Consider the following 14,126-nt stretch of genomic DNA (forward strand, 5'->3'; position numbering starts at 1 on the left):
ATGGGGCCAGGGAGATGGCTCAGTAGAATAAGTGCTTCTCTGGCGAGCACAAGGGTCTGAGTTCAATCCCTGGTTCCGCAAAAAAAAAAAAAAAAAAAAAGAAAAGAAAAGAAAAGAACTGGGTGTGGAGCATATGCCTGTAACCCAGGCAGTCGGGAAGATGAGGCAGGAGAGCTCAAATATCTTAGTGAGACCTTATCCCAAAATAAAAAAAAATACTAAAAAGGGCGGAGGTTGTAGCTCCGTGTGAAGGCCCTGGGTTCATTCCCCAGTACACCATATAGACGCACATGCACACGCATATAAGTACGGGTTAGTGGTATTAAATATATTCATAATGTTGTGCAATCCCCATTGTGTATTTCATAACTCATTTGTAAAACAAACTCTGTACCAATTAAATAGTGACTCCCTATTTCTTCTTCCAAGCATCTTGTAGTGTCAATTTCTACTGGTCTTTTGGTGGTACCAGGGATCGAACTCAGAACTTTGTGCTTGCCAGATAAGGACTTAGTCTACTGAACTATTTCACCAGCCCTCTTCCAAGCATCTTGTAACCACCACTCTGTTTTCCATCTCTATAATTTTGAGCATTTTTAAGTACCTCAAGTAAGTGGAAGTGCACAGTGCTTTCTTGCAACTGACTTCATTTACAGATATCTCCAAGATTCATCTATGTTGCACATATGCAGAATTTCCTTCCATTTACTTATTTATTTAGGTTATCTGGGAGAGTGTCTTGCTATGTAGTTCAGGCCGGCCTCGAACTCTGACTGTTCAAGGTTAGTGATGGGTTACAGGTTATTGCTATCACATCCTGCCATTTTTTTTTCTTTTAAAGCTGAACACCCTAATCTTTTTTTTTTTTTTTAATGACAATACTAACCAAGGTCTACAAAAAGATATTTTACTTGCTATCAGTCAAAAGCCCAATCTTTTTGATGATTGCTATTGTTGCTATAAAATTAACACATCATAGGTACTAAAAGTTGGGAAAAATTAGAAAAATCTAGTAGGGATAAAAATCACCCTTGGTCAAATCTCAGATATTAATCCCAATAATCAGGAGGATCACAAATTTGAGCCTCGCCTGGGCCTCATAGTGAGTTTGAGGCTGGCTTGGGTGATATAGAGAGACTCTGTCTCTAAAATCTAAAACCAAAGCAAAGGAAAATAAGCACAAAACACCCTCACGTTGGCAAGAGGATAGTGAATTGAGGGTAGCCTGGGATACAAAGACTCTGTCTCAAACAAAAGTTTTATGAAACACTCAACATTAAAAACTTTAGGCTGGGGAGATAGCTCAGCAGCTTAAACACCTGCCTGGCAAGAACAAAGTCCTGAGTTCGATCCACAGTACACACACTGGGGCCGGGGAGATAGCTCAGTAGAATAAGCACTTTCCTGGCAAGCCCAAGGGCCTGAGTTCAATCCCCAGTTAAAAAAAAAAAAAAAAAAAAAAAAAAACACACAATACACACACCCTTTAGCTACACACTAGTTTAAAGATTGGTTCCAATATTAATACATTATTAGCTACTTCATAGCTCATTTCCTCTATCTGTAAAATGGACAGTGATATCCAGAAGGAATTATATGAAGAGAATTATATACAAAAAGGAATAGCTAGGGGAAAAATATCAGGCATTTTTAGTATAACTGGGAAGAACTGGCCTGATCCAACTGGAACCTTAGCTCCCAAATTATAGAGCTCTCCTTTCTTTCTCTTTTCGGGGGAGGGCTCCAGGGATCGAACCCAGGGTCTTTGCACTGAGCTATGACCATAGCCTTTTCTTATTTTGAGATAGAGTTTTGGTAAATGGCTCAAGTGGACCTCTACCTTGCAGTCTTCTGCCTTGTGCCACACTAGAGTGGTTTTTTTTTTGTTTTTGTTTTTTTGTTTTTTCTAGTATACAAAGATGGCAGTACAGGAATACGTTTAGAACTGTGTTTCTGAACGCTTCCTGGGGTGTACTGGAACGTCAACACTGGGTCGTGGGATGAAGTCAGTAATGAGATGCTGAGGTCAGCAAGAAAAGAAAGAGGAAGTCCTGTCTGAGAAACTGAGGATTGGTATCTGTAAGATTTCATGATTTATTGCAGGCAGGTAACAGAGGTAAAAGAGATATCAAAGTCGAAAGTCTTTTTTTTTTTTTGGTATTTTTTTAGGAAATGGTCTAGAGGGTATTCAGGGTCTCACTTCTAGATCGGACTCAATAGTGATCCACCTGTTTACAGCCTCCCAAGAGCTGGGATTACAGGCACGTGTCCCCAAGCCCAGTCTCAGGGGTGGGGCTGGCTCGGCAGGTCTGGGAGTGAACCTCAAGCCCCTGTGCCTGTTTACAGGCACTTTAATCCGCTGAGCCGTTTGGCCGGCCCTAAAATTGAAAGTCTTAACGTGGATTAATAAATACATGTCTCTCCAGCCCTACTACAACTAATTTACTGTACCATCTTTGCCCCCCCCCCCAGTTAGAGCAACAACTCTGCTCCTTTTTACTTTTTCCTCTAGTCAATTATCCTCTTAATGGGTTCATTGAAAACATGAATTACATCAAGTGACTGCCCTGTTTACAATTCTTTTTACCGGGGATTGAACTCAGACCCTTGCACTTGCCAGGCAAGTGCTTATTCTACTGAGCCATCTCCCGGGCCCCTTGTTTACAATTCTTGAACCAAGCCCCTACGTGCCTCACAATGCCTTGTGCAGCTCTCCTGGCTCTGGCTCCTTCACTTCTCCAACCCTGCCTCCTGTCACTGCCTTGCTCCAAGCTCGTTTCTGTGACGGGCTTCCCTGGTGCTGTCCTAGGTCTGAAGTTTGCTCCCCATCTTCTCTTCTACAGATGGAGCCCAGGGGCTTCACACTGAGCTACATCCCTGGCCCTCTATTCTGTGTATGACGTACTAGGGAGGGAACTTGAAGGTATTTATGACTTTTGTTTCCATTTTGAGACAGAACCTTGTTAAATTGCCCAGACTGGGTTCAAAATTGCAATCCTCCTGCTTCAGCCTCCCACAGTGCTGGCACCACAGGTGTGCACCATCATACCTGGCTCCATCTTCTCTTTGTAAATCCAACTGTATCATTTGAACCCCAGCTTACCTGTCACCTCCTGTCCTAATATCCTGCCCAAATAAGACTCTTGGTTGCAAGCCTGCTGTAGCACTGATTCCTCAAAAGCACCTAAGAAACTAAAATATACTTATGTACTGAACATTTAAATTTTCTGTTTCCTCTAACTGTAACCTTCATCAAAGAAGGCTTGTCTGTCATATTCTCTTGCCTGGTACATGGCACTGTGGGTGGTATATGGAAGTCGTTTACTAAATGTTTTAAATAATGAATAGAAGAATCAGCCAATGAAGGATCTGGTGAGATCACTTATCAGAAAGTGTCATGAGGAGCTGGACTGTGGTATATGCCTGTGATCAATGAATTCCGGGAGGCTGAGGCAGAGGGACCCAAAGTTTGAGCCCAGCCTTGGCAATTTAGTGAGACTCTATGTCAAGATAATAAAAAGGGCTGGGATGTACCTCAGTTTGAGGACCTTGGGTTCAATCCCCGACACTAAAGAAAAATAAAGTATCACAAGGAAAAGGTAGGTTTAAAGAGGAAGTGTGACTCACTTCCTCTTTACTATCTCTACTATATCTCTAATATTAGAGGGTCAAGATGTATGTAGAGGGAGATATTTAGGATTAGAAGAGTAAAAAGAGAGGCTTTTTTTTTTTTTTTTTTTTGAGACAAGGCCTCACTATGTCGGTCAGGCTGGCCTTGAACTCTGTATATAGATAGCCCAGGCTGGCCTCAAACTCAGTGATCCACCTGATTTAGCCTCCCAAGTGCTGGAATTCCAGGCCTGCGCCACCACATCTAGCCTGAGTTGGTATTTAGTATCATACAGTACTTTCAGCCCTGCCCAGGGAAGATGGGGCTGGACTGGGGCTAAAACTATTTCAACTATACTATTAGGGCTCTATCATGAGGGATACCAAATGGCATATTAGTCAAGACCCTAAAAGAACTATAGAACACAGTTTAGAAACAAGTGCTAATGGTATTCTTATTATTATTCTTGTGGTACTGGAGATTGAACTTAGGAACTCGTGCTTGCCAGGCAGCTTATTCTACTGAGCTATTTCCTTGGCCCAATGGTATGTTTTAGCTACAACTGAAATGGGAACTTAGAAGAGGGAATCAGTGAGGGCCAAAAGAGTCAGAACACACACACACACACACACACACACACACACACACACACACATGCCCTAATGCTGGAAGAGATGACACTGCAAATGTATCCATTCCAAACACATTTGTGGGCAGGGCTGGGAGGGTGGTTCAGTTGCAGAAGCTGACTTTGATCCCTAGCACTGAAAAAGAGATTACCTAATGGCTGTTAAATGTGAGGTCCTAAGTCATGCACAGGTAAGATACAGCTGCTGGCTTTTACTCTTTTTTTTTTTTTTTTTTTTTTTTGTATTTAGGGAAGGGTCTACATGGTGTTCAGGGTCTCACTACTAGATCGGACTCAGTGATCCACCTGTTTACAGCCTCCCAAGAGCTGGGATTACAGGCATGCATCACCCTGCCATCTCTATTGCAGCTCAGCATGCCCCAAGGGCAGGGCTGGCATGGCAGGCCCAGGGATTGAACCCCTGGCCCCTGCACTGGCTTGCAGGTGCTTTAATCTGCTGAGCTATTTGGCCAGCACGTCTATTTGGCTGGCCCGGCTTTCACTCTTGCTGCCTTACCAAGGAGACAGACAAGCTGCCTGCGAATGCCAGGATATGAGCAGTTGTCCATCCTGTTCCAGAAAGATAACTGGACATAAGCATGAAGCAACACCGAAAGGAGCCATGAGAAACAACAATAGGGTTGGGAGGCTACATGGAGAAGGGGAGTGTGCTTGGAGACAGCATCTTCTGGTGACATAAGGTTCAGAGAAATGAGTTTCATGGGCGTTCTGGGGAACAGCATCCAAGCAATAAGCTAAGCACAAAGACAGGTTTGTGCCTGGACAGCTAAAGAAGCAGAAAGGGTGGAGGGAGAGGGAGTTTCTGAGGACACGAGGTCAGAGACGGGAGAAGGGAGGTTGTGTGGGGCTTTGAAGGCTATGGGTAGGATTCTGGGTTTCACCCAGCAAGACATGACAAAAGCTATGAATTTTAGATTGCTGACATAGGCAAGGTAGCAGATACAGGTTTTAGGGTATAGGAAAACAAAAATGGAATCAGTATGTGGGGGGCTTATTTCAACATGTAGGAAGGATGGGTGTCAAAGAGTCCAGAAAAATGATTCCCTAGTTCAAGTGCAAGATGAGGAAAACTAGGGGCTGGGTCATGCCAGCTCTGTGCCAAGCTGGGGGACAAAAACCAAAAAACCCCAAAACAAACAAACAAACAAACAAAGGAAAACTGGCTTGAGTGGGAAGTGAGTATTTTTTTTTTCCAGTGAGGGTAGTAAGAACCACATAAATGTGAGAAGTTTTCACAGAAAGCAATGGGATTTCCTGGGCTGGTCTGTGATGACTACACTTGTGACGCAGCTTTACAGCAGGTGACCCCAAACACCAGCAGATGTCTGTTAGAGGCAAATGAGGCCAAAAGGAACTGTTCCTAAAATGGAGCCATAAGAGTTTCGGTGGTCACAATTGTTGTTTGGACAAACTAGTTTGTAACTGAAACTGTTTCTTTCTTTGAAACAGAAACAGAAGGAGATTTTTAAGGTAATTAAAAGACCTAAAACAATTTTCCCGGTCCTGAAAAGTAAACCAAATTGATCCTGCTTATCAGCTGACAGGACAGCAAATGGACAAAGGGGTCTGAGTGTGAGCCTCACCCATTCTGCCCATCAGCACATTTTTTTTTTTTTAGGAATGTCGTCTCTGTTTTGAGTGTGAATCATCAAAAAAATGTATTGGGGTTTCTTTGTATAAAGTTTGTTTCCTTACTGAAGCAGTTGTCAATTATTTTTGTTTATAGTTTCCTTTCTGCCTGTCTTTATACTTTTAACCCCATTCCCCTTTGTATTTTGAGACAGGATCTGGCTAAGAGCCTTCAACTTTCAATTCTTCTGTCTCACTCTCCCAATAGATGAGATTACAGTTAGGTGCTACCATGCCCAACTTCTCAATATTAAAAAAAAATTTTTTGAGACAAAGTATTTTATTTATTATTTTTTGACAAAGTCTTGCTATGAAATTTAGGCTTGTCTTGAACTCACTATGTAACCCAGACTGGCCTTGAACTTGAGGTTATCCTCCTACCTCAGTCTTTCAAGTGCTGAGATTACAGACACGTGACACTATACTAGGTTTCCTCAACGTTTTAAAGCTAGCTACTGTACACTGAAAATGTAAAAAAATTGTAACATATATTCAGTTTTAGGGGGAATAGTAGCATCAGAGAAATGAGGACTTGAACAGTTTTAAGAGAAAGCATTATTTATTTATTAGCAAATATTTATGATTAACTGATTTAACCAAGGAGGTTGTTTACTTTTTAAAATCTCTGGATACACAGATATTGCTTAAACAAAACAAAGTTCAAGGCTGGGTTTAACTAAATCAAACCCTAGCTGCCAAGGTCAACAAAAGGAATTGCATATAAACAGTACGTTAAACTAATGGAAGCTTGGGACCAGACCTCAGCATTTCTCTTTGAAGAATGACCCTGATTTTTTTGGTCTGATCTCAAGTTGTTTCTCTGAGATCTATTTCTTCTTTAAAACACTGAAAGGCTTGTTTGTGTTTCGTTTTGAATGTTCACAGTTGATATGTGTCTTGGGATTTTGTGGTAGGAGTTCTAAACTGAAAATAATTTGACCGAAAGTGTCATCGTCATCCAAAAGGAGGCTTTATACCTGGATCTTCTAAGTAAAGGAATTTAATTACTGAATTCCACTCATAACAAATACGTTTTTAGTAAGGGTTAGATGCAGAGGATAACAAAAAATAGGACGAAATTTCTCCCTCAATTACTTGGATCCGTACTGCTTTTCAGGCCTGACACCAGGGGTTAGATGTCTTCTTTCTAAGTAACATTTCATAGCAGCCTATCTGCTGTTAAATGAGTTGGGTAAGATGTACTTCACCCCGAGATTTCGAAACCTGCAGCATGACATTTTATCATCAGCACGTATCTGTGAAGTTCTTCGTCCTTGGCTCAGGGCAGGGCAGTATCTAGGTAGAGTGAAGGTAGCTGAGATCATCAGCTGAGATCCCTAACCGTCTCGTTTATTCAACCAGGTTCTACTTCTCTTTGACCTCAAAAGTCAAAAAGGTCTACTTGAAAAGAAACACACACACACACCTACCCACCCACCCAGAAGGGAAATGTGGCTTGTGCACCTTAACTGTAAGTTCTCAGAACAGGAGATAAAACTGCCATTTGAACGCGCTGTTGACGCGCAGCGCGCGCACGCCAGCCGACTGTGCTGGCCCGAGCCCGGTCCCGAGACGCCACCTCCGTCCCGAGCTGCCACCGCCGAGGCCGCGCGCAGGGGCCTCTCTGGACCCTTCCCGAGTCGCACACGCCTATCACCTCAGTGGAAAGGTCCCTCTCAGTCTACTACCCTCGAATGACACACACGCGAAGGGGCCCGGACGCTGCCGCCCGCCGCCCGCCGCCTCGGGGAATCCTCACAGGCTCCGGGAAGCGCCGCCGCGCCGCCCGCACGGCCCCGCCGCGGGGGTGACGCTCCGGCCGGCGGGGATTTCCGCACGGGCGGCACACGCCACTTCCGGCCCGCCGTGGGAGTCAGTGACGTGGCAGGTGAGTCTGGCACGGTCCTCGGGGCCGGGCGCCCGCACTGTCAGGTGGCTTCGCGGCAGCCGGGAGTGGAGACCCGAGCCGCGCGGCCGCGGCGGCGCCCCGCAGTCGGAAGTGCCACGTGTCCCGACTGCGCCTGCGCGGCCGGCGCTGACAGGCACTTCCGGCCGGGCCTCGGTCTGTCGGGCTCGGCTGCCGGCTCCTCGACCGCGTCCGCGGCCCCCGCGGCCCGAGCCCGAGCTCCAGCTCCCAGGTCAGGCTGAGGCCGCGGCGGAGGCCCACCATGCGCCAGGCCTGAGGCGCCGCCGCCCCTCCCCACCCTCCGCCCTAAGCCGGAGCCGCCTCCCTCCGCCTGCTGCAGTCGCCGCGGCTCCCCAGCGCTGGGCGCCGCGCCGGCCGCTCCCGACCCGGACAGTCGCGGTCGTCATGTCCCAGCCGGGGCCGCCGGGCTCCGGGGCCGCGCCAGCCGGCCTCCAGGCCCAGAACGGGGCCGCCGCGGCCTCGGGGGCTCCCTACAGCAACGGTGAGCGCTGCGCCGGGCGGGAGGAGGGCGCTGCCGAGGCCGGGCGCGAGCTCACCTTGGGGTGCTGCTGCGGGGTGACCGGCGGGAGGAGGAGGGGGAGGGGGAGCGGTGCCTCGCGGCCGGCGGGCCCGGGCCTGGCCGGGCGCTTTTGATCGATTCGTTCGCTCCGCGGTCAGTGAGCTCCTGCTGTTGCAGTGCCCGCGGTGAAGCAGGGCGAGAAGACGCAGATTCGGCGAATCCCTCCACGGCGGGAGGGTCGCTGTGTCCCGGCGCCTTTGCCCTCCGCGCCACCCACCCCGGATCCCCGCGGGCAGGGTTTGGAATCCGACCCCTCTGGGTTCTGCGGGAAGGGGTCGTGTTCCGCGTCGGCTGGATGAATGAATGACCGCTTTTGGCAGGCCTCTAAGGGTTCCGTGCCTCCCCCAGCACCTTCCCAGAGCCTGTTCATTAAGAACCCAATAGGTGGGAGGATCTGTTTTGTTTGTAGAAGCCTTTAGATCCCTTGGAACGGGGCTGGCCTACACGCTGAGGACAGTGCACATGTGGCACTGTAATTTGTCATTTGGTGTGAGAATGCCTTTTAGTTTTATACTTCCAGAATTCTTTAAATTGTCCTACCCTGCGACATAGTAAGACTAGTAGAATAATACTGAAGCCCTGCAGTTGGCCCGTGGAATCTGATTGTTGTGAAGTTGAAGAGCACAGCCAGTGATTGAAATTGCTGAATGTTTTTAGAGAAGACTACTGTTTTCTCTACAAGGAAGCCTCTGTAGCACTTTTAAAAATGCCTGTGGGTAGGCAGTCATGTAGGCAGAAACAAGAAGAATAAATTGAGAGTAGGCATCCGAAGGATGTTGAATCTGTTCTTTCTCAAGTTTCTAGTAACAGGTTATGTAAACTGTATTTTATTTCGTGATATACTTAGTAACATTTACACCCAGGGTGAAATCATTTTAAGACAGTCACTTAATAACTGGAAGAATGTGGTGAGGAGTGAAATCAGGACTGTAAACATAGGGATCTTGTGTGTGTGGGGGGGAGCGCAAGTGTACTGGGCTACATTTCTTTCCTCTTTTTTTTGCGGATCCGGGGATTGAACTCAGGGACCCTGCGCTTGCCAAGCAAGCGCTTATGCTATTGAGCCATCTCCCAGACCCTTCTTTTTTCTTTAGAGAGAGGATCTTACTAAGTAACCTGGTTGCCCAGGGTAGAATTTGTGATCCTTTTGCTCTAAGAGTGCTGGGATTATGCGCAGCCGCACCAGGTTTATGTAAACAGCTTTTTTTTGAACAGCTTTAAAGATATAATTTCAGTCTTTTTGTTTTTTGAGGTAGAATGTCACTGTGTAGCCGAGACTGGCCTTGAACTGGAATACCCTTGCTTTAGGTTTCCAGCTGTGGGGATTACAGGCATGTGCCACCATGACTGGCTTTTCTAAAGTTTTATTATAGAAGTATTTTCTTTGTGGATTTTTTTTTTTTTTTTTTTTTTTTGAACCAGGACCTTGCTCTTGCCACTGAACTAAATCCCTGTCTTTAGAAGTATTTTCAAGGGGCTGGGGATTTGGCACAGCGGTAGAATGCTTGCCTAGCAAGCTGGAGGCCCTGGGTTCGGGCCTTGGCACCAAAACCAAAAAATGAACCTCCCCTAAAAAAAGTATTTTCAGTAAGTGGCCAATGTTGTGTGTTAGTTTGTTGTCCCTTCCACTAATAATTCAGAGGGGAATGTTGTGATAGATTGTAGAGGGGGAAGTATTCCCCTAGAAGATAGCATTTTTCAATGCTGGAATCTACTTTTGCAATTTTCCATACATATCTTGTTGAATGCTCAACTTGAGATTTCATGTAGCTTGCATAGATTACAGAAGACGGCGTTAGAGTTCAAAGCTTATGCTCAGAAGACTTGCTAGTAGTGGGTTTCCCGGTTTTCCCGTAACTTGCCTTTACATTACCGTGTGATGTCATTGTATTGCAGACTTCCCCACGCACCAAGAGCTTTCTGGCAGCTCGCCAGATTGCGTGACAACTGGGAGGTGAATTAGGCTTTTGCAAGTCTTTTTTGTATAGATTTGTGTGTGCAGAAAAATCATAAGACTGCAGGACTACTTAACTAACATCTTAATCTGATTATCATGTAATAAGGCTAAAAGCGAACAAGGAGTTTCATTAATCCTTAGCTGCTTTATTAACTATTTGAATCAACTTGTCAAGACACTTAAAATTGCAATTTCATTATTTATTTTTAATATTTAATTTTTTTTGCACATACGATTAAGGGTAAAAAAGATATGCCCTCCTTTCCCTTTTCATTTTGCTGTTATGTTGTAATTCCATAAAATAATATCTGATGCTTGACATGTTGGTGTACACCTGTAATATAGCACTCTGGTGGCTGAGGCAGGAGGCTCTCCTTCCAATTCAGAGCCCCTCAAATAGTGAGTTTTATTTTTTATTTTTTTAACTTTCTGTAGATCTTTTAGTTTTGATCTGGTGTGAATATAGAAAATCTTTAGTTGTAAGATAAACATGCTGTGAATAAAATGGCACCATGGCTAAGTGCTATTTAGTGTTTTCAGCAGGGGTTGTGTACTCTTTGGATACCTCTTTCTAGATAGATCTTTTACATTTCATGTAATAATCATTGATGAGTAGGTATGGTTGTGGCTGCAGTTGCAGTCTCAGCTTCTTCATTGAGGATTGGAACCTTCTCCATACCAGAATTAAAGGTGAAAAGGATGTTGTCTCTGCCATTGAGCCTCGTTCTGAGTCCTAAAACCAAGCTCTTGTTCCTCTTGTTTGTCTCAGCTAATAGGCTGAGAGTTGCTGAAAGACAGAAATTGAAATAATAAGACCTAACATTTATTGTTGACTTACTGTGTGCCAGCATATTCTGCTGGGTTGCATTATATACACCATCTCATTGAATCCTTAAAATAGCCCTACAAAATAAGAACTGTTCTGTCTACTGAGAAGGAAACTGTGATGAGTGGTTAAGCAAATGAAATAGCTGGAGGTCACACAGGAACTAAATTGTGGAACCCAGGTATAAATCCATTCACTCTTTCTTAATCCTTATTCTTTTTACTTTGTTATCTCTTGATCTAGGAGCTAGATTTTGAATCAGTACGCAAATTAAAGATTAAAACTGTTTTGGTTTCTGTATGTATGTAGGTAGATTTTACTGTTTTTTTTTTTTTTTTTTTTTGAATTGCTTTTTAGGAGAGACTTATTTTTTGTTTCTGGTGCCAAGGACTGAACTCGGGGCTTCCAGCTCACTAGGAAAGCAGTTGTATTGCTGAGCCAGATCCCCAGCCCCTGTGTGTAGGTAGATACTTATAATTAATATATTTGCTGACAGTTTTCACAACTGCCACCTAGCTTATTTTCCTTGGGCTTTTAATTAATGTGCGATGTAACTAATTTTGGTATTTTTTCCTCCATTTCTTTGCTGTTTCAACATCACTTTTGAAATTGTATCTAACCCCCATTTTTTTTTTTTTTTGTGTGTGTGTGTGTGTGTGTGTGTGTGTGGCCAGCTCAGCCCACCAGGGGGCGGGGCTGGCTGGCATGTGGTGCTGGGGGATTGAACCGTGGTCCCTGTGCTTTGCTAAGCTTGTTCTAAGTAGGTGCTTTAGACCACTGAGCCATCTCACGAGCCCCTAACCCCCATTTTGATATTTATTTTCTTTTTGAGACAGGGTCTCACTATGCAGTTCAGGTTGGCCTTGAACTCAGTAGCCCAGGCGTGCCTCAAACTTTTGGCAACTCTCCTGCCTCTGAGGGCTGGGATTACAGGTGTAAAATACCGTGCCCGGCCCATTTGGAGCTTTAAAAGAATTTCTTTTATTAGTATATGTTTGTAATACAAAATGATTGCATATATTGTGGGGCATTTATACATGTACATAGTGCATCTTAATTTTTTTGTCCCTTTTCCCTCCTCTCCCTGCTTTCTCCAATCTTGTTCTCCTTCCCATTTTCTTTTTTTGGTTTATTTTGAGACATGGTTTTATTATAAAGTTCAGGCTTTTTGAACTCACTATGTAGCCTAGGCTGGCCTTGAATTCACAGTGATCTGCCTGCCTTGGCCTCCCCAGAGCTGGGATTATAGACGTGTCCTACTATGCCCGGCCCACCTTCCCAATTCCAAAAGCTCAGTTTCCACTTTTTTCAGTTTTTTTTTTCAGTTCTTTTTTCAAGTCCCTTTTTCCTTTTTTCCTTTTCTCTCCTCCCATCTCTTATTTCCCTTGTCATCTGAAAAAGATCTTCCTACTTTTCTCTTCTTTTTGTTTGTCTTTTGAGACAAAGTTTTGCCTTGTAGTTCAGGCTGGCTTAGAATTCATGACGATCCTCCCATCTCAGCCTCCCCAGTTCTTGGATTATAGGGTTATACCTCTACACTAGACATTTTGTTCTTTCTTTATACTTTGGATGTCTCATATAAGAGAAATGATATGATTTTTAAAGTTGTCTGATTAACATTATGGTCTTGAGGTGCATCCATTTACCCAAAAGTACCTTGTTTATCCTTCTTTTTTTTTTTTTTTTTGGTGGAACTGGGGATTGAACTCAGGCCCTTCTGCTTGTCAGGCAAGCGCTTATTCTACTGATCCATCTCCCCAGCCCGCTTATCCTTTTTTATGACAAGAGTAGTACTCAGGGGTTGGGGAGATAGCTCAGTGGTCTGAGTGCCAGCCTGGCAAGCCCAAGGACCTAGGTTCGATCCCCAGTACTGCATGCTGTGCCAGCCCCGAATCCCAGGTGCGCCATTCCTGTCCTGAAACCAGGCATGGTGATGCACATCTGTAATCTCAGCACTGGGGAGGCTGATACAGAAGGATCACTATGAGTCCCAGCTGCATAGCGAGACCCTGTACCAAATAAAAATTTTTAAAAAGTAGTACTCAGTAGTGTATAAATGCCATATTTTCTTTATTTAGCTGTTGATGAGCACATAGGCAGTTTCCAAGATTTTTCAATTATAAATTGTGTTGCTATAAACATAGGTATGGATGTATCACTGTAGTATGTGTTTAACTCTTTTGGGAAGATACCTACAAGTGAAATACTGGGTCAAATGACATTTCTAGTTTTAGTGCTTTCAGAACTCTCCCTACTGACGTGTGTAGAGGTTATACTAATTTATGAATAGAAGGGTTCCTCTCCAGCCCTTGACAGCATTTATTTGACTTGTGTCTCCCTCCCTCCTCCCCTCCCCTCCCTCCTCAACTCCCTCCCCTTCCCCTTCTCCTTGCTCTGTCTCTTCGTTTGAGATAGAGTTTCCACTATATAATGAGTTCAGGCTGGCCTTAAATTCACTGTATTGGCCATGCTGACCATAGGCTCAGTGATAGTGACTCTTTCGCCTCTCTCTCCAGTGCTGAGATTACAGGCATGTGCCGCCACTCCTGGCTATTATTTGAGTGCTTGAGGATAGCCATCTTTCTGGAGTAAGATGAACTTTCATTGTTGTTTTAATTTGCATTCCTCAAATGGCCAGTGATGTTGAACATTTTTCTTCATATGTTTATTGATATAGGTACTTCTGAGAAATGTTTATTCATTTTGGTTGTCCAGTTTTTGATGGGTCTTTAAATTTGGGGACAGTCTAATTTTTTAAAGTTCTGTATAAAATCTAGATGTTAGTCCTTTGAGGAGTATCTGGCAGAATTTTTTCCCATTCTGTAGGTTGTCTGTGTACTGTTTCCTTTTTTTTCCCTTTTATGTGCAAAAGCTATTTAACTTGATAGAATTCCATTTGTTGATTCTTGGTATTATTTCTAGTGCCACTAGGTTCTATTCAGAAAGTTCTTGTCTTATGCCTATATCTT

General features: G+C 44.3%; 1 protein-coding gene across 3 annotated transcripts in view; it reads left to right on the plus strand.

The window, feature by feature from the left end:
• Positions 1-7,807: 7,807 nt before the first annotated feature.
• Sec24a (SEC24 homolog A, COPII coat complex component) overlaps positions 7,808-14,126 on the plus strand; it is an 81,162-nt gene continuing 74,843 nt past the window's right edge. For 2 of the 3 annotated variants that reach the window (XM_012514340.2, XM_023713134.1), the window contains exon 1: positions 8,100-8,296. In XM_012514340.2, the coding sequence (XP_012369794.1) occupies positions 8,200-8,296 (97 nt within the window). In that variant the 5' untranslated portion in view covers positions 8,100-8,199. Of the gene's footprint in view, positions 8,297-14,126 lie in introns of all 3 variants that reach the window. The other variant, XM_004629366.2, reaches the window with a different exon arrangement.

The sequence above is a fragment of the Octodon degus genome, unplaced genomic scaffold, assembly GCF_000260255.1.
Source record: "Octodon degus isolate 3935 unplaced genomic scaffold, OctDeg1.0 scaffold00029, whole genome shotgun sequence".
In the NCBI taxonomy this organism is placed as follows: Eukaryota; Metazoa; Chordata; class Mammalia; order Rodentia; family Octodontidae; genus Octodon; species Octodon degus.